The sequence below is a fragment of the Ranitomeya imitator genome, chromosome 2 (assembly GCF_032444005.1).
Source record: "Ranitomeya imitator isolate aRanImi1 chromosome 2, aRanImi1.pri, whole genome shotgun sequence".
Classification (NCBI taxonomy): Eukaryota; Metazoa; Chordata; class Amphibia; order Anura; family Dendrobatidae; genus Ranitomeya; species Ranitomeya imitator.
Window position 1 is genome coordinate 696,890,941 of NC_091283.1, and position 20,784 is coordinate 696,911,724.

The 20,784-nt window shown below is 43.7% G+C and overlaps 1 protein-coding gene across 3 annotated transcripts in view; it reads left to right on the plus strand.

Moving 5' to 3' along the window:
• Positions 1 to 20,784, plus strand: part of BMS1 (BMS1 ribosome biogenesis factor) — a 94,615-nt gene that overhangs the window by 49,894 nt on the left and 23,937 nt on the right. For all 3 annotated transcript variants that reach the window (XM_069753105.1, XM_069753107.1, XM_069753106.1), the window contains 7 exons: positions 2,615 to 2,716; positions 3,723 to 3,877; positions 5,071 to 5,152; positions 5,260 to 5,336; positions 7,184 to 7,366; positions 8,212 to 8,400; positions 8,548 to 8,728. In XM_069753105.1, the coding sequence (XP_069609206.1) occupies positions 2,615 to 2,716; positions 3,723 to 3,877; positions 5,071 to 5,152; positions 5,260 to 5,336; positions 7,184 to 7,366; positions 8,212 to 8,400; positions 8,548 to 8,728 (969 nt within the window). The remainder of the gene's footprint in view (positions 1 to 2,614; positions 2,717 to 3,722; positions 3,878 to 5,070; positions 5,153 to 5,259; positions 5,337 to 7,183; positions 7,367 to 8,211; positions 8,401 to 8,547; positions 8,729 to 20,784) is intronic.

Consider the following 20,784-nt stretch of genomic DNA (forward strand, 5'->3'; position numbering starts at 1 on the left):
ACGGATAATGCCGAGATCTGACCCTTGAGGGAACTGAGCGCCAGACCGGAATCCAAGCCGGACTGGAGAAATTCCAGAATGGAGGGAATTGAGAAAACGAAAGGACGACGACCACGGAGCCTGCACCATGAGAAGAAGGCTTTCCAGGTGCGGTGATAATACCATGGTTCTGTGTCCCCCAATGAGTGGCTCGGAGAAAAGGATTTTACGGTGAGTACACAAAAATCCCTATTTTTTAATTTTGGCATGCTTCGATAGCCTCCATTTGAGGCTAGAAGCTGCCATAGCGCGATCTCCTCTGATGCATATAGGCGATTTCTCAGATCACCTCTATGTAGCATGTAGCAGAATTACACCCTTGCTATGAGCGCCGACCACAGGGTGTCGCTCACAGCAATTCGGCATCAACAACCAAAGAGGTCTCAAGGAGACCTCTAATTGTCATGGCGATCATGTGACGGGGGTCACCGGTGCAAGCATTTCCAGCCAGAAGCGCTTGTTAAATGCCGCTGTCGGCTTGACAGCACCATTTTACTAGTTAAAAGGCGCGGGTGGAATCGCAATCTATTGCAGGCACATGTCAGCTGTTCAAAACATCGGCGGCGCCCACATCAAAGCGGGGGATACTGCCATTGACGTAATATTACATCCGATGGCTGTAAGGTGTTAAGGACCTGACGTGTGTCATGTGATTTAGTATGTGCATTTGTTTGGGTTTAATGTGATTTAAAGCATTGTGGGAGTTGCCGTTTAACAAGCTTTGAGAAAGATCGCTGCTGCAATCGAAACGTGTCGATTTTTTTCCCCCAGTTTTAGAGTACTGTCCCTGAGTTAACTATGTTTTAATTTGAACGAAAAAATTAAAAATTCCTTTAATCTGAGGAGCTGGAACACTACTTCATTAATATACTCACCTCTTGCCTCTTTCTCCGGTGTCCAGCGCTGTTCTGCCGCACTTCTGAGTGACTTCACTGCAATTGCGAGTGCCTGGCTCACGAAGGCTCTTTTACACTGTGAGCCTATGGAGCCTGGTTCTGAGCCTTGTACTGACGCTCCATAGGCTCACAGTGTAAAAGCCACTGCTGGGTCACATACACACCCCAGTGTGGTCTGGAGGGTCTGCAGAGTGGTAACGGCTCTGGACCCCGGAGTACGCGGAGGTAGGGGAGTATAGTAACACATTCGCACTATATTATATGCATATATACACGTTTAATAACAACTTCTACATGGGTGCTTATTTTAGTTGGTTACAATAAGAACAGTATTTCTCTGTTGCTAAAATGCTTTGACCGAGTGTTCACTTAGTTTTTCTTTAGCTTTTGGCACCGAAACATTAATGATGTTGAATGCTGGCACAACTTTTTAACAGAAAAGTGACATGTTGGTTACTTAATTACAAGCATAGGCATTTTGCCTATTTTCATTAAATCTTGTCTTAGTTACCTTATTTTTTGATTCTGATACTTTTTTCCTCCAAATTTCTAAGGAAAGTGTGAGTGCGTCTTATGGTCGGAATGTAGCATGTGGGGGAAGGGGCAGCAGCAGAGTGGGATCGCACTCCCAGGAGGCAGGAAAATGTCTCCGCTGCAGGATTCCGGTGCTGGGAAAACCACGTGGTCCCGATACTTACAGTGGAGTGAATATTCATTAGCCGCTTCCCCGCCCACCTGTCAGCACGACCGCAAACCAATATTCCTTCACTTAAACGGGACACACATGGTTTCCCCTGCGCCGGATTCCTGCAGCAGCTGGGGAGATCTGTGTCCGGTGGAGGAGGGAGCGCCGCATACCTGACAGCACAGCCCCTACTTGTGCTGCGCTGGATGCGGAGTGCTGCGGCATAAGGACCGGTCTGAGGTCATGAAGAGGGCGGGCTGGAGCATCACATGACCGCACAAAGCCCTGTCACTTCGTGATGTGATCACAGGTCCTGCAGACAGCTCAGTACAAACAGTGCAGCTTCCTCTTGCATGATCTGTGGCGAGGTCATACGACGGAGGGCACTGTGCGGTCATGGCTGGCTGCAGGACCTGCACTGAGCACAGCCTGTACAAGAAAGAATTAAAAGGATAATGATTACAGCACATAAAAAAGCACTCTGCCACTCCGGTGCTGAACTATAACTCCCAGCATGCCATAGGATCTGCAGGACATGCTGGGAGTTATAGTTCTCCCTTGGGATCTTAAAGCAGTACTCCAGTGTTATTTTTCAGTGCTGGAGTGGTTCTTTAAATATAAGCCCTGTGCCCCCATTCTTATACTCACCCTAGTGTCTTCATATAGTACTTTACAGACACCACACTGGTCCCGCAGCGCCATCTTCCAACATAATAACATACTATTATATATAACACCACATATAATAGTATGTTATTTATGTTATTAAATATTTTACGACATATTTTGCTTCAAATATATTTTTCCCCATTTTCCACTTCTAAAACCTGGGTGTGTCCTACAGTCTGGTGCTTCTTACAGTCCGGTGCGTCTTATAGTCCGCAAAATATGGTACATGAATCTTCTGTGATTTCCGGTCAGGCATTCTTCATTTAGATACTGTATATATGAGGCTTGTTGACAGATTCTAAACCTTTCATGTCTTCGTTTATAGGTGCTTTAAAGTGGAAAGAAGACCTGAAAAAAAAAGCTGCTGAGGTTTTTCTTCGACAGCAGCAGTCAGTGCCTAATCTCCGAAAACTTGTCTATGGAGCAGGTGACGTATCCTATATAGTCTAATGGTATAGGAAACTGGAAGCTAACACTGGATGAGTTGTCTTCTAGAAGTTAGGATACAAAGTTATTTAATTTTGCTTTCCTGTTTTTTTTCCATCATGGAATGTATGGACAAATTAAAGCATCTCCCTTGTCGGTGGGTTGTGCCCATACCCTTCCTGACGCTGTCGATTTAAGCTGGCAGTCAATTGGTATAAGGACATACCCTATTGACAAAGAACAAGGAAATACCCAGTATAATCAAACTGTTCATAGATTTCTGGACAGATTAACAGATAGCACCCTAATGTATCGTGATTAAAGTGCTGTCTGTGATCCATAGACTTCTATTAGACTTGTATGGATAATTTTGAGTCATAACTTTTATCAAAACTGGACATGTTGCTGTCATTTTTTTTTTTTTTTTCTTTTGCTGAAAAAAACCTGGGCATGTGAACTGTACCAAAAATTCTAATGGATATATGCTGTATCCATGAAAAACACAGAACGGGTACATGATTTATAGATGTCCTAAGTGTCTGCATTTCGACTGAACACTGTGCCAGTAGGTTTGCGCCTCCTGTTGCAATCTCCTTATACTTATTGGAGACTATTATGATCTGCTTTGATCTTATGTTACTTATGCTTAAAGCACCCTTTACTGTGCACCTGCCCTTTATATACATAAATCGTGTGTTTTGAGCAATCCTTATAGTGCACTTGCACTTTATATTTGTATCTGTTTTTCCACTGTTGCTCAATTTGGTTCATGCTGCTGATGCTGCTACTCCTCTTCTTTTAAATTACTTGCCCTGTCATTTTGGTGTCCTTAATAAAATCACTAATTTGCTAATTAATATTGGATTATTTATATTTTTAACATAAAGTAGTTTCTCAGTTTTATAAAATATTCATTACCCTAGAGTCAATTCTTGTTGCATTGTTCATTTCACATTTAAGGTGTGTACTTATTTTTCATTGTTTGATTTGGTTTTTATTTCTCACAGTGGTCGGCAATGAAGATGAAGATGACGAGAATGCGGAAGAACTAGGTGGTCTGTTTCATGTCAGTCGTCCCGATAAGGAATCTAAGAGAGCATCAAATGCTGTAGACTGTTCGAAATTTATGGTGGACAATCCTCAAGATTGGGATGATGATGAGGTATTTAAGAAGAAGTCTTGCAGTTCTTACATTAAATAAATAAATAAATAAATAAATCGCATTATAATGGTGAAACTTTGTCCCTTACCTGACCTTTGTGGATACACTTATAATGGCTTCTTAGAACCAGGACATCTTATATCTCGTTTCAGTTGCAAATGTTTGTGTATTTTATATTGGTTTAGTAATCTAATAAGCATTTTTCTCCACGTCCTGTCTGAGGGGAGAATCGTCTCCACATAATTAAAGTGGAAATGTTTTATTGAAATATTTTTTAAATTGCAGCCATCAAAAGCTGAAGAAACCACAGCGTGTTTCTATCAAGGGAAGGTGGCTGGTTGTCAGGGAAGCAGGCCAAGTAGCTAAAAAGGGAGTGTGTCAGCAGGTATTAACATCTCGCCCCCAAACTATGTGCGCATGTGGCCTTTACATGGCCAGTCCATTACAGTGTTTTGAATTGTTATGCAAATGAAGCTGAAGTGCTATGGTAGATCTGAAGCCTCAGTCTCTCCAGCTTTATTGCTCAAACATTGCTATCTCCTGTTTGAACGATGGCTCCTTTGCCTGAAGTCACACCGCCTATAGAGAGTCAGTCAAGGAGGATGAGGTGGTGCTGGGCAGTTGGAGTGACTGTCTTCTGATCTGCCATAGCTTTTCAGTCTCATTTGTGTATGAATTCCAACAGTGATTTCTCAGTAATGGAGGAACAAGACTGGCCATGTAATAAAGGTATTGCTAAACTTGTCTTTACAATAGCTACATGTACATATAAATAGTTTGGTTGGGTAAAATCCTGCTAACGGACTCCCTTTGACATCCATTGTCTATGCCGGTTTGTTTTGTGGCTATAAGGTCAGTATGGAAAAAAAGCTCTGTTAGGAAAATGTCCTATTTAACCTTCCATAATAAAAGACATGGAGCACTGAGCCTGACCACTAAGTATGTACTAAATACCCTGACAAAAGAGCACATGGCATTTACTGAGGTGTCTGGGTGTGTTGTAGGGATTTCTGTGATTGCTACTTGTGACCATGTACTACACTGAGAACAAACCTCTGCCATTTATAAGAGCTCGGGGGCTTTTGCTCTACAGCACTTTAGTCATTAGAAAGGAATATCACGCTTATAGCCATGTATGATGACTATTATCTTCATAGCAGATTGACTCCAGCTCACATTTCTATGTTTGTCAGGTTATGGACTGCATTCGTGATTGCTTTGTCACTGGAAATTGGGAAGCAGAAAAGGATGCGGAAAAGCTGCTGCATGAAGATGGTAAAATCTATTTCATTCCTCTTATACCTGTTATCCGCGTAATATGTAACATCTGATCAACATACCGCTTTTGAGTTACTTATTTAGCTCTTTCTATGTATTCTCAGAGGAGCTGTATGGTGACTTTGAAGATCTGGAGACAGGGCAGGTGCACAAGGGCCAACCAGAGTCCCAGAAAGGGGAGGTAATGCATATTTAACATGTTGAATTGCTGTCAGAGTTAATGCCTTTTTACAACGGGCTCACCCGTGGCTGGACCCTACTCCGCCTTCATAACGTCTAGAAAATTGACCCTGGTGACCTTGTTTTTATCTTTACATTCAGTGGTTGTATGCTTTCTACTAATGGTTGGTTGCATGTATCATCTTGTTAGCAGACAGTGTATCAGTGGAGTGTGTGGCAAGTAAATAAGGGTGTTTTTGTGTGGCTACATAGGAGTTGGGTTGGGAGGGAGTCATGCTGTGGCAATAAGGAACAGAAGGTGTGGTTGGTGTTCTGATTCCGAGGGAAAGCTGCTGAAGACGTGTGGGGGGATGTGAAAATAAGGAAGCGGCGGCTGCTCCGAGTTCTGGGGTAGCTACAAGTGGGGGCTACGGCTCCCAGTGGGTAGCTGAAGACCAGTTGGGAAAAACGTTTTTTCTATTAAAGGAAAGGGTGTGGGCAATTCAGAGGCATCATTCAAACGTCTGTGATTTTTGACATAGATAAGATGATCTGATTGTCATCAGTCTTTGTGCAGTGTCTGTTTTTCAGCAGTGTCTCATCAGTGACTCTCAGAAATGAAAAAAATAATGAACAAAGCTTCAATCGATTACAGTGTTAAGGTACCGTCACATTAAGTGACGCTGCAGCGATATAGACAAAGAGCCGATCGCTGCAGCGTCACTGTTTAGGTCGCTAGGAGACGTCAAACACCGGTAACAGCTGAGTGATGCAGGAGCGATCCAGTGACGTACTTATCGTTCTCGCTGGTTGTTCACTCCTTGAAAAACCATTGCTGGCATCGTTGCTTTTGCTGTCAAACATGACGAATCACGCTGACCTGACGACCAAATAAAGTTCCGGACTTTCAGCTACGACCAGCGATGTCACAGCAGGATCCAGATCGCTGCTGCGTGTCAAACACGAGATCGCTATCCAGGACGCTGCAACGTCACGGATCGCTGTCGTTCTCATTGGTAAGTTGCTTAATGTGACGGTACCTTTAATCACGGACAGTACATGGATGGATTGTACACTGATGCCGACAGAGTGCTGTCAGTGATTTTCAGGGACCCTTAGACTTGTATTGGTAATCCATGACTTGGATCAAAAACTGATATATCTGTGTTTTTATTTTTTTTTTATGTTGGTACATGGTCTACAAAAGAACACAGGTATATGACTCGTACCATAGACTTTAATGGGTTTGTGTTCTTTCTGAAATCACGAATAGAACACATACACATATGGATATCTGAATGGGGCCTTAGGGAATGCTTTATTCTGGTGGGTACATAATCTTGGATAATGTACTGGGGTAAAGAAATGTAAAAAAACCCCAATAAAACAGCCCACACCCTCAAGGATATACTTGCTCACAGTGCTTCTGTAGTGTGTTTTCTGGGTTTATTAAAAAGAAGAAAAAAACACTCGTAAATATTTTGTGTAGACCCAGCCTTAAGGTACCGTCACACTAAGCGACGCTGCAGCGATACCGACAACGATCCGGATCGCTGCAGCGTCGCTGGAGAGCTGTCACACACGCCGATTCAGCGATGTCAGCGGGAGATCCAGCGACGAAACAAAGTTCTGGACTTTCTTCCCCGACCAGCGACAGCATAGCAGGGGCCTGATCGCTGCTGCCTGTCACACTGGACGATATCGCTAGCCAGGACGCTGCAACGTCACGGATCGCTAGCGATATCGTCTAGTGTGACGGTACCTTTACAACGTATTTTTGCCTCTCCCCCAACTTGTGGCAAGGGCTCCAAACCTAAAGCTTTTCTGCTATACTCTTACCTGACTTCCCCATATGTATTGTATTTACAGTCTGAAGAGGAGGGTGAGGAGGGAGGTGGTGATAAAGCGGCTCCAGCAGAGGAAGAAAACTCAAAACAGCGTCTGGAGAAAAAGAAGAAGCTCAAGGAACGCTTTAACATGGAGTATGATGATGGAGATGCTGATCCTACATATTTTGATGACCTGAAAGAAGAGATGCAGAAGCAAGCGGAGGTCAGTGAAAAATAAAGGTTTATTAGTCACTTAAAGAGCAACTAAACTGTTTAAACTTTTTATAATGTATATATTACATTTTACTGCCCTTTTAATTGCAAGAAAATCGGTGAGGCTCCACATTCAGAGATCCCTGCCTATTGCACAAAACGTATAGTCTCCGCTTTGTGTCCTTACACAGGCAGGGTCTGTTCACTCATGTCTCCTGAACTGCACATATGTCATAGGTGATGTGGTGTAAGCAATTGGTGGGGGTCTCAGGATCCAGACCTCCGCTGATCAGATCTGCTTGCAATTAAAAGGGCAGTAAAATATTAAACATTTTTTTTTTAATTAAAGTTTACTTACTTTTTAAACACTTCAATAAAAACTCTTAGTGAAAAGGCAAGTATATGTTTATCAAACCATGAATTGGCATTTAGGCTAGGTGCACATGTTGAGTTTTGCCAGCAGATTTTTCTGCAGTAAAAAAAAAACTGTTGGCAGGAATAACACTGCATAAAATATGCACATTTTTGGTTTTCTTTTTTTTGTTTTATCATGATTTTTTTACCTCATTCATTTGAATGGTTGTTAAATGCTTTAAAGCACTGAAAGAATTTGACATTCTACAGGTTAGAAAAATCTTTGGTTCAGAGAAAAAATAAGCAGAATGAGCACGAGACCTAAAAAATCTCATTCACGTTACTGGTACCGTAAAACGCTATATTGTTTTCCGCTGCAACACCCATGGCAATAATGCATGTGTGAACAAGCCCTTATATCATAACGCTACTTTTTTTTCCCCAGTATTATCTTTGCATGGAACTGTTTTTGCCCTAAATTTACTGATTTCCTTGTCTTAGCTAAATCGTGCAGAGTTTGAAGACCAAGATGACGAGATTCGTGTACAGTATGAAGGCTTCAGGCCCGGCATGTATCTCCGCATGGAGATTGCAAATGTCCCCTGTGAGTTTGTCATCAACTTTGATCCTCACTACCCATTGATTCTTGGTGGACTTGGCAACAGCGAGGGAAATGTTGGCTATATCCAGGTAAATTGCAGAAGAGAGTAAAAGCAGAACAGCCATTTTAATACGCTGCCTTAGATAAACCATCCAACCTATTTATCTCTTAATAATTCCAACATATGCTTTAGTATAAGCATTAGGACACCTTTTACTTGTCGTTTTTTTCTCTAGATGCGGTTAAAGAAGCACCGCTGGCATAAGAGGATATTAAAGACAAGAGACCCCCTAATTTTTTCTCTGGGCTGGAGACGTTTCCAGACTATTCCACTGTATTCTATTGAGGATCATAATGGACGTCACCGGCTTCTTAAATATACACCTGAGCACATGCACTGTGGTGCTACTATTTGGGGTGAGTGTTTAACCATTAGGCTATATTAACACATCACTTTTTTTGCTGAAAAAATACACAATTGCAAAGGTAAAATACCTCAGGGAGAGGGAGATGAGTTGGTCAGGAATTGTTTACTTTACCCTCTTCCAGACCTGTGACACAGCATATGCGTCATGAAAATCAGTGCCAATCTGACCTGTGACGCATATGCTGTGTCACAGAATGATCGCGTTCCTGCAGATCGGGTGAAAAGGTTAACTCCAATTTCACCCAACCTGCAGGGACAGGGGGAGTGGTACTTCAGCCCAGAGGGGGTGGCTTAGCCCCCCCATGACTACGATCGCTCTGATTGGCTGTTGAAAGTGAAACAGCCAATCAGAGCAATTTGTAATATTTCACCAATGAAACTTGGTGAAATATTACAATCCAGCCATGGCTTATGCTGCAATATCATCGGCCACGGCTGGAGACCCTCATCTGCCCCCCGCCACCGACTGACAGCTGCCATCTGCCGCCGCCATCAGTCTTTCCTCCCCTCTGTTATGTCCTCTACTGCAATCATCTCCACTCCGTCCTGTCCGGTCCCACTCCCCCTACCTCCGGTGTCCCTCCCGGTGTCCGTCCGGCTTCTAGCATGGGCGCCGCCATCTTCCAAAATGGCAGGCGCATGCACAGTGTGCCCGCCGATTCGGCCGGCAGATTCGTTCATTCATTTTGATCACTGTGCTAGATCCTATCACAGTGATCAAAATAAAAAAAATAGTAAAGAACCCCCCCCCCCCCTCCTTTATCACCCCCATAGGTAGGAAACATAATAAAATAAAGAAAATCTATTTATTTTTTTCCACTAGGGTTAGGGTAGGGTTGCAATTAGGGCTAGGGTTGCAATTAGGGCTAGGGTTGCAATTAGGGTTAGGGTTGCAATTAGGGTTGCAATTAGGGTTAGGGTTGCAATTAAGGTTAGGGTTGCAATTAGGGCTAGGGTTGCAATTAGGGTTAGGGTTGCAATTAGGGTTAGGGTTGCAATTAGGGTTAGGGTTGCAATTAGGGCTAGGGTTGCAATTAGGGTTAGGGTTGCAATTAGGGTTAGAATTAGGCTATGTGCACACGGTGCGGATTTGGATGAGGATCCGCAGCGGCCAATCGTAGCAGTTTGCCATCACGTTTACAGTACCACGTAAACCTATGGAAAACCAAATCCACTGTGCCCATGGTGCAGAAAATACCGCTCGGTATTTTCCGCAGCATGTCAATTCTTTGTGCTGATTCCGCAGCGTTTTACACCTGTTCCTGTATAGGAATCCGCAGGTTAAATCCGCAGAAAATCCGCAAGTAAAACGCAGTGGATTTTTAAAAATCACACACAAATCCACAACATGGACACATAGCCTTAGGGTAAGGTTGGAATTAGAGTTAGGCCGGCGTCACACTAGCGTATTGCATCCGATGCGAGATCATCGGATGCGATATGCTAATGACACTCGGCTCCTGCTCGCAGCAGAGCAGGAGCCGAGTGTCATGTGTCTGTGCTCCGATTCTCTCGCACAGTGAGGATCGGAGCACAGCTGCGGAGGAGGCGGAGAAATGAATTTCTCCATCTCCTCCATTGCTGGGGTCCGCTTATAGCGCACATCACTCGGATGATATCCGAGTGGTGTGCGCTGTCTCACTCGCACCCATAGGCTTATATGGGTGCGAGTGAGCCGAGAGTTTTGAGCCGAGACAATCGCAGCATTCTGCGATTGTCTCTGACCGAGAAAAACGGCCGACAAAAAGTCGGCTGCTGGGAGCGGCCCCATATGTTAACATTGGTCCGAGTGCAATGCGATTTTTTTTTTATTTTTTTTATCGCATTGCACTCGGCCGTTTTAAACGCCAGTGTGACGCCGGCCTTAGGGTTGGAATTAGGGTTGGAATTAGAGTTAAGATTAGGGTTAGGGGTGTGTTGGGTTTAGGGTTGTGATTAGGGTTAGGGGTGTGTTGGGGTTAGTGTTGGAGTTAGAATAGAGGGGTTTCCACTGTTTAGGCACATCAGGGGGTCTCCAAACGCGACATGGTGCCACCATTGATTCCAGCCAATCTTGCGTTGAAAAAGTCAAATGGTGCTTCCTTCCGAGCCCAGGCGCGTGCCCAAACAGTGGTTTACCCCCACATATGGGGTACCAGCATACTCAGGACAAACTGGACAACAACTTTAACTTTTTTAATTTCTTATTTTCACGGCTCTGCGTTATAAACTTCTGTAAAGCACTTGGGGGTTCATAGTGCTCTCCACACATCTAGATTAGTTCCTTTGGAGGTCTCGTTTCCAAAATGGTGCCACTTGTGGGGGTTTTCCACTGTTTAGGCACATCAGGGGCTCTGCAAACACGATATGGTGTCGGCTAATTGGAGCTAATTTTCCATTCAAAAAGTCAAATGGCGCTCCTTCCCTTCCGAGCCCTGTGGTGCGCCCAAACAGTGGTTTTCCCCCACAAATGAGGTATAGGTGTACTCAGGAGAAATTGCCCAACAAATTTTAGGATCCATTTTATGAAAAAATTGAGGCTAAGAGAAAACTTGTGTGAAAAAAAAAAAAAAAAGTACTTTTACGGATCAATTTGTGAAGCACCTAGATGCTCATTATGCATCTACATAAGTTCCTTGGGGGGTCTAGTTTCCTAAATGGGGTCACTTATGAGGAAGCTCCAATGGTTAGGCACACAGGGGCTCTCCAAACACGACACGGTGTCCACTAAAGATTGGAGCCAATTTTTCATTAAAAAAAAATCAAATGGCGCTCCTTCCCTTCCGAGCCCTGCCGTGCGCTCAAACAGTGGTTCCCCCCCCACATCTGGGGTATCAGCGTACTCAGGACAAATTGGACAACGACTTTCTCCTTTTACCCTTGGGAAAAAAAATTGTTGCTAAAAGATCATTTTTGTGACTAAAAATTAAATGTTAATTTTTTCCTTCCATGTTGCTTCTGCTGCTGTGAAACACCTGAAGGGTTAGTAAACTTGTTGTTTGCGGTTTTGAGCACCTTGAGGGTTGCAGTTTTTAGAATGTTGTTACTTTTGGGTATTTGGGTATTTTCAGCCATACAGACCCCTCAAACTGACTTCAAATGTGAGGTGGTCCCTAAAAAAATGGCTTTGTAAATTTTGTTGTAAAAATGAGAAATCGCTGGTCAAATTTTAACCCTTATAACTTCCTAGCAAAAAAAAAAATTTGTTTCCAAAATTGCGCTGATGTAAAAAGTAGACATGTGGGAAATGTAATTTATTAACTATATTGTGTCGCATAACTATCTGGTTTAATAGAATAAAAAATCAAAATTAGAAAATTGCGAAATTTTCAAAATTTTTGCCAAATTTCCGATTTTTTTTCCCCACAAATAAACGCAAAAATTATCGACTTAAATGTACTATTTACATGAAGCCCAATATGTCACGAAAAAACGATCTCAGAGCCTCTAGGATCCATTGAAGCGTTCCGGAGTTATTACCTCATAAAAGGGACACTGGTTAGAATTGCAAAAAATGGCCAGGTCATTAAGGTCAAAATAGGCTTGGTCATGAAGGGGTTAATACATCACTAATTTAATTAAACTGTACTAATACTAACAGCCATGCTCAGGTGATGAAACCAAGACATGGTTTAGCCTCTTCATGACATCTGGAGCACATGTACAGCGCTGTGGAAAGTGCGTTTCTGCAAACTACTATACGAGTACGGTGCATCGATTGTATCGGATCACTAACAGAACCAGAAAAATAATCAGCGGGTGTCCGTTATACATCATGGCTGAAACACTACAGTAACTCCCACAATCAATGCTAACTTCTATAGCGAACATTTAACCCCTCTGATGCCACGGTCAACAGCGACAATGGCATTGATCTGCTTATAAAGGGAGGGGCTACCTCTTTCCTTCAATCACAATCTCGTTGTGCCAATGGTCTCCACAGTGACCCAAGGCCAAAAAATGGCCATGGGGTCACCCAGATATGGTGACACCACCTGCCTGTGTCTGACAGCTCTAGTGTCCTGCAGAGTATTAGAATAGTCATCAGACCCGGAAAGTTGATGTCCCATCCTGGGACTAAGTAAAAAAAAAAAAAAAAAGTGAAATAAAGTTTGTAAAAATTTGGAAAAACTAAGGCGAAAATACAAAAATAATGGAAAAATGTTTTAAGTGAAAACAAAAATGAAAAAATGAATCCACATGTCCAAAACCAACCCATCTATATACAACTCATTATTTAACCCGTTTGCTGGACACTAAAAAAAAAAAAAAAGTAAAAAAGACACCTATGTCATACTGGCACACAAAACATAAAATAAGCGATCAAACCATCCCATACAAAAAATATTATCAATAAAACTCTCATCTTATCCCTCAAGAGCTAAGTCTACAAAAAAAATCTAAAAGTTACAGCTATCAGTATCACTACAGAAAAACAAATAGTTTGAAAAAGAAAAAATTGTGTACAAAAGAAGGAAAACATAGAAAACCTATATACAGTGAAGGAAATATTTATCTGATCCCTTGCTGATTTTGTAAGTTTGCCCACTGACAAAGACATGAACAGTCTATAATTTTAAGGGTAAGTTCACACAGGGCGTTTTTGCTGCTTTTTTATGCTAATTTTCAGCTGCTTTTTACAATACCAGCAAAGCCTATGAGATTTCAGAAATCTCATGCACACACATTGGTTTTTTGTTTGATCAGTATTTTGTGCTTTGCTGCGTTTTTTGGACATGGAGCATGTCACTTCTTTCAGCGTTTTTGCTGCGTTTTTTCACCCATTGACTTTATTGGGTGTTGAAAAAAACGCAGCAAAGACACAGGTATCATTATTTGCTGCGTTTTTGCTGCAGAAAATCGAAGGATATTAGCATGGACAAAGAGAAAAAAAAACGCTGCAAATACGCAACAAAAAACTCACCTAAACCTGCGTTTTTGATGCAGCTTCTTTCCTGCCAAGATGATCAGGTTTTGCTGCAGAAAAAAAAGCAGCTAAAACGTCCTGTGTGAACTTACCCTAAGGGTAGGTTATTTTCTCCTTTGCCTCATTGGGAGACACAGACCATGTGTGTATGCTGCTGCAACCAGTAGGCTGACAGTAAGTATTACAAAGAAAGTTAGCTCCTCCCCTGCAGTATACACCATCATGCTGGCTCCCAGAGAACCAGTTTTTGCTTAGTGTCCGTATTTTACTTTTGAATTTTGATTTTTATTTTTTCCACGGACGATTGGGGCGCCAGATCTTTTCAAGGTTCCGATCTCCCCGAACCATCAACAGGCGAGCACGGAGAGTGTCGCCCCTCCGTATCCTCTCCTGCGACATGGGATACCATGCCTGAGCTGATTCTTAGGGGCGGCGGGTCCCTTCAAGGGCACCGATCTCCCTTCACCATCAACAGATGAGCATATAGTGTCACCTCCATGTATCCTCTTCTGCAGCCAGGCCTAATGCCGGACAACCAACCCTGTCCACCCGGCGATCTGAACTCCGTGGATGTACAGAGGCACCCCTTTTGGCATCCGAGCAGCCCCCTCTACATCACCACTATTTAGCGGATGATGCAAGAAGGTGGACCATCCCTCTGCACTCCCCTGTTAAGATGTGGATCGAGGGTTCATCATTTTAACTCTGCACCATCAAAAGAGAGTGGCGATAGCAAGAGACAGCTTTTTCCTGACCTGCTGGATGCAGCCGCGCATTCTGCCACTTGGCAGCTTAACCGGGTAGAATCTCCTGTGGTATACCTACCAGTATCCCTGCCCGATGGGTCATCAATTAAAAATACCACGAACTGTCAGATAGCAAATCTGGTTCATTCCGTCTTGCGGCCTCGGGTTCAGCACTCTACCCTTCCTTAGCCGCCGCAAGGGTTGTTAGAGCAATGGTCTCCTGGTCAGAAACATTAACTACTTTGATTCACAACAGTACCCGTTTCCCGAAGAAAGTACAGCTGGCTAATCAAATCTCTTGAGCGGGAGACTGTAGCTCACGCCTCTTGGATGCGGCTAGTTGCGCGGCACTGTCAGCAGCAAATGCCATTACACTCAGAAAGGCATTATAGCTCAGAGAATGGAAGTGTACTCTGCGTTCAAAAAGCCTCTGACATCACTCCCTTACCAGAGTGGTCGGTTATTCAGTGAGAAGTTGGAAGCGTTCCCCACGCAGTAACAAAGGATCGCATGTTTCCTATAGACCCAACCAGCAGTGGAAGGGTTGTCCAAAACAACCTAGATCTGAGGGATCTTGCTCCCAAAAAGGGGACGGAAAAGTAACACGGATCCTGGACCTCAAACTTCTAACAAGCTTGACAAGGGTCTGCTTCTTTGAATGGATTTCCTCCGTTCAGCCATTACCTCAATGGAAAAAGGTGGATTTTCTGGCATCCTTGACTTTCGGAATGCTTAGCTGCTGTCATGTCCATCTTGCACTCTCGGGGTGTGTTCGTCCTGCCCTATCCGGTCTACTTTCTAGCCGTCTATCCAGGACTTCGCTGAGTCCGACTATATCACTTGCGATACCCTATCTCACCGGTGTTGGCAGATAAACTTGGATAAGTCTTCCTCATTTCCAGCCCAGCAGATAACCTTTTTGAGTAGAACTCTGGATGGCAGACTTCTTCATGCATCAGGGTCTCGCCTCAAATGAGTGGGAACTTCATCCAGAAGTCTTCCAACAGATTTGCCTTCATTGGAGCATTTCAGATGTACAGTATATTGAATGGCATCCAGTCTGAATGCCAATGTACTCGAGTTCATAGTTCGGTCTCGAGATCCAAAAGCCATCGCAGTGCATGCTCTGGTTCTTCCGTGGTACCAGTTCTGTCACCCCTATTCCACTACTTCCGAGAGTCTTTAGGAAGCAGAAAGGGTCCCAGTGATCCCTGGGCAATCTGCACTGACCACGTCAGGTTTAGTTTGCGGAGCTAGTACAACTCGTTGCCGATTTTTCTCTGGCGGTTGTCAGATCGTCCAAATCTGCTCTCGTTCTGAGCCAGGCGGGACTCTCACAACAAGTTGTCAGCGACTAGTGCTTGTAAGCCCGCCTCAGTACGCATTTTGCTTCAGGCAGAGATCATGGACGCCTTTCCCCTTTTTTAGTTTTCCTTCACAATAATCTAGATTCAGGCCTGACGCTCAGCTCGTTTATAAGTCTAGATTTTAGCCTTTTCGGTCTTATTGCAACGAAACTGCAAATAGAGACTTTCTCGCAGGGAGTTTTCCCATGCGGTTCTTCCCCATCTCCTACCGTTAGATCTTAATGGTCCTGGGGGGTGTTACAGTAGACTCCTTTTGATCCGGACAGACTTTACTGTCATGGAAGGTCGCCTTTTTCTCTGCGGTCACGTCATTCAGGCGAGTCTTTGGAGCTAGCTGCTCTGTTCTTTCCGACTCTTTTCCTTATTGCCATCAAGGCAAGGTTGTCTCAGGCCGTCCTCATCCCTGGTTACCAATGTGTTATCATACTCCCTCTGTTACGAGGACATCATTCTTCCCTCGTCTTGTTCGGCACCAGTCTACAAAACGGAACGGGTTCCTCATACTCTGGACGGGGTGAGTCCTCTGAGAAGTTACTTATCGAGGATGGTGTCCTTCTGAAGGTTGGACACTTTATTTGGGCTTCCTGACTGTTACAGGAAGGGTTTAGCTGCTTCATCGGCCATGTTAGCCTGGTGGATTCGTTACACAATCCAGGGGTCCTTCCGCGTCAGAGGTCAGCCTATCCCAGTGGGGATCGGGGCACTTCCTACTTCGTCGATAGTGGCTTCTTGGGCCATTAGGCACCAGGTGTCGGCAGAGCAGGCCGACAAGGTTGCAGTTTCATCCAATCCGCACACATTCTTGAAGCACTACAATATTCACACCCAGACTTCCGCAGATGTGAGTCTGGGCAGGTAGACTCTGCAGGCACCGGTAGCGCATTCTTAGGTAGCGGTTATGCAGGGCCTGATCTGTTATGTTGTCCCCACCCAGGGACTACTTTGGGATGTCCCATGGTCTGTGTCCTCCAATGAGGTGAAGGAGAAATAGGGATTTTTGTGTACTCACCGTAAAATACTTTTCTCTGAGCCAATCATTGGGGGATACAGCACCCACCCTGTTAATGGCTCTGTGCTTGTTCTGTAATTTGACATGTTCTACTCTTATGTTATTGATCTCCTACTGCTTTTGCACTAAACTGGGTCTCTGGGAGCCAGCATGAGGGTGTATACTGCTGGGGAGGAGCTAACTTTCTTTGTAATACTTAGTGTCAGCCTCCTGGTGGCAGCAGCATACATCCATGGTCTGTGTCCCCCAATGATTGGCTCGGAGAAAAGGATTTTACGGTGAGTACACAAAAATCCCTATTTTAACATTGAGAGATAGAATATCAAAAATAAAATCCAAAAAATCACATTGTATAAATTTTATAAATGTATTTGCATTTTGCAGTGAGACATCAGTATTTGATTTGTCTGGCAAACGAGACTTAATACTTGGTGGCAAAACCCTTGTTGGCAAGCACAGCAGTCAGACTTTTTTGTAATTGATTGTGAGGTATGCGCACATGTTAGTGGGAATTTTGGTCCATTCCTCTTTGCAGATCATCTCTAAATTATTAAGATAATGAGGCTGTTGCTTGGCAACTCAGAGCATCAACTCCCTCCATAAATTTTTTTATGGGATTAAGGTCTGGAGACTTGCTAGGCCACTCCATGACCTTACTGTGCTTCTTTTTGAGCCACTCCTTTGTTGCCTTGGCTGTATATTTTGGGTCATTGTATTGCTAGAAGACCCAGTCACAATCAATTTTTTAATGTCCTGGCAGAGGGAAGGAGGTTGTCACTCTGGATTTTACGGTACATGGCTCCATCCATTCTCCCATTGATGCGGTGAAGTAGTCCTCTGCCCTCAGCAGAGAAACACCCCCAAAACATAATGTTTCCACCTCCTCCATGCTTGACAGTGGTGACTGTGTTCTTTGGGTCATACGCATCATTTCTCTTCTTCCAAACACTGCGAGTTGAGTTAATGGCAAATACCTCAATTTTTGTCTGATCTAACCACAGCACCTTCTCCCAATCAGTCACAGAATCATCCAGGTGTTCATTAGCAAACTTCAGATGGGCCTGCACATGTGCCTTCTTGAGCAGGGGAGCCTTGCGGACACTGCAGGATTTTAAACCTTTACGGCGTAATGTGTTACCAATGGTTTTCTTGGTGACTGTGGTCCCAGCTGCCTTGAGATCATTAACAAGTTATCCCGTGTAGTTTTAGGCTGATCTCTCACCTTCCTCATGATCAAGGATACCCCACGAGGTGAAATTTTCCATGGTGCCCCAGATCGATGTCGATTCAGTCATTTTGTATTTCTTCCATTTTCTTACTATTGCACCAACAGTTTTCTCCTTCTCACCCAGCGTCTTACTTATGGTTTTGTAGCCCATTCCAGCTTTGTGCAGGTCTGTGATCTTGTCCCTGACATCCTTATAAAGCTCCTTGGTCTGGCCCATGTTGTAGAGGTTAGAGTCTGACTGAGTCTGTGGACAGGAGTCTTTTATAAAAGTGACTATGTAAGACAGCTGCCTTTAACTCCTTTCCGACATTGGGTGTAAAAGTACACCGATGTCCGACATCCTTCGTTTGATGTTGGCTCTGGCTGTGAGCCCACATCTTTCCTGGCACGTCAGCTGTTTTGCACAGCTGACATGTGCCCGATACAGCCGCGAGTGGAATCACGATCCACCCACAGCTATTAACCCATTAAATGTCACTGTCAAATTCTGACAGAGGCATTTACCATGCACTTCCATCAATCTCGCCGGAAATCCACCCATCAGTGACCCCCGTCATGTGATTGCAGGTCACCATTGGGTTGGCATGACAACCAGGGGGGTCTCCTGGAGACCTCTATGGTTGTATCTGCCAGATTGCTTTGAATGCTGCCCGGTGGTCGGCGCTCAAAGCAAGTAAGATATTCTGCTACACACATGTGATCAGATCATTGCCTGTATGTAGGAGAGACAATCGAGTTGTGGCAGCTCCTAGTCTCCCATGGAGACTATTGAAGCCTGCCAAAAGTGCAAAAAAAAATGTTTTGAAAAATATTAAACAAATGTAGAAGTTCAAATCACTCCCCTTTTGCCCCAATCAAAGCAAAACAAAAAAAATCAAACGTACATATATTTGGTATCGCCGCGTTCTGAATCGCCCAATCGATCAATAAAAAAAAAAAGGGTTAACCTGATCGCTAAACGACGTAGCCAGGAAAAAAACAAAACGCTAGAACTGATTTTTTTTTTGGTCACCGCGACATTGCATTAAAGTACAATAACAGGAAATCAAAAGAATGTATCTGCACTAAAATGGTATCATTAAAAATGTCAGCTCGGCTCTCATAAAATAAGCCCTGACCCAACCCAAGATCTCGAAAAGTGGAGACGCTACAGGTGTCAGAAAATGGGACAATTTTTTTTTTCCTAACAAAAATGGAAATTTTTTTCCACCACTTATATAAACAAGAACCTAGACATGTTTGGTGTCTTTGAACTTGTAATGACCTGGAGAATCATGATGGCAGGTCAGTTTTAGCATTTGGTGAACCTAGTAAAAAAGCAAAACCAATAACAACTGTGGGATTGCAGGATTTTTTTTCACTGCACTTGGAATTTTTTTTTCCTATTTTCCCGTACACTATATATTAAAACCATTGGTGTCTTTCATAAGTACAACTTGTACCGCAAAAAAACAAGCCCTCACATGGCCATATGGACCGAAAAATAAAAAAGTTATTGCTCTAGGAAGAAGGGGAGCAAAAATCAGACGCAAAACCAAAAACACCTCTGGCAATGAAGGGGTTAATGCAGGTAATGAGTTGATTAGGAGCGTCTAACTGTTCTTTAGCAGCCAGAATTCTTAAGGTACCTTCACACTAAACGACGCTGCAGCGATCCAGACAACGATCCGGATCGCAGCAACGTCGCTGTTTGGTTGCTGGAGAGCTGTCACACAGACAGCTCTCCAGAGACCAACGATGCCGGTAACCAGGGTAAACATCGGGTTACTAAGCGCAGGGCCGCGCTTAGTAACCCGATGCTTACCCTGGTTACCATTGTTAAAGTAAAAAAAAAAACCACTACATACTTACCTACCGCTGTCTGTCCTCCGGCGCTGTGCTTCTCTGCCCTGTGTAAGCACAGCGGCCGGAAAGCACAGCGGTGACGTCACCGCTCTGCTTTCCGGCTGCCCGGCGCTCACAGCCAGAGCAGAGAAGCACAGCGCCGGGGACAGACAGCGGTAGGTAAGTATGTAGTGGTTGTTTTTTTTTTTCTTTAACGATGGTAACCAGGGTAAACATTGGGTTACTAAGCGCGGCCCTGCGCTTAGTAACCCAATGTTTACCCTCGTTACCAGCGAAGACATCGCTGAATCGGCGTCACACACGCCGATTTAGCGATGTCAGCGGGAGAGCCAGCGACTAAACAAAGTGCTGGACTTTCTGCCCTGACCAGCGATATCACAGCAGGGGCCTGATCGCTGCTGCCTGTCACACTGGACGATATCGCTAGCCAGGACGCTGCAACGTCACGGATCGCTAGCGATATCGTCCAGTGTGACGGTACCTTTACTGGTTGGTAGGGGATCAAATACTTATTTCTCACTGCAAAAATGCAAATGTATATAATTTATATCATGTGATTTTCTTGATTTTGTTTTTGATGTTCTATCTCTCAATGTTAAAATTAACCTACCCTTAAAATTGTAGACTGTTCATGTATTTGTCAGTGCGCAAACTTACAAAATCAGCAAAGGATTAAATATTTATTTCCTTCACTGTAAATGTGGTACTGCGACCCAAAGAATAAAGTTAACTGATCTCTTTTACACACTGAATGGTTTGAAAACCAAAAACATTTCATGAATTTCTGTTTCTTGTTCACCAGCTCTCAGAATACTGTGATGCATTTAGAAATACATTAATTTATAAAATAAGTGTTTTAGCATGCAAATTATAAAATACTTTATAACCCTGGTATCGCTGTAATTATACTGACCCAAACAATAAAGTAAGAAAAAATATAGAAAA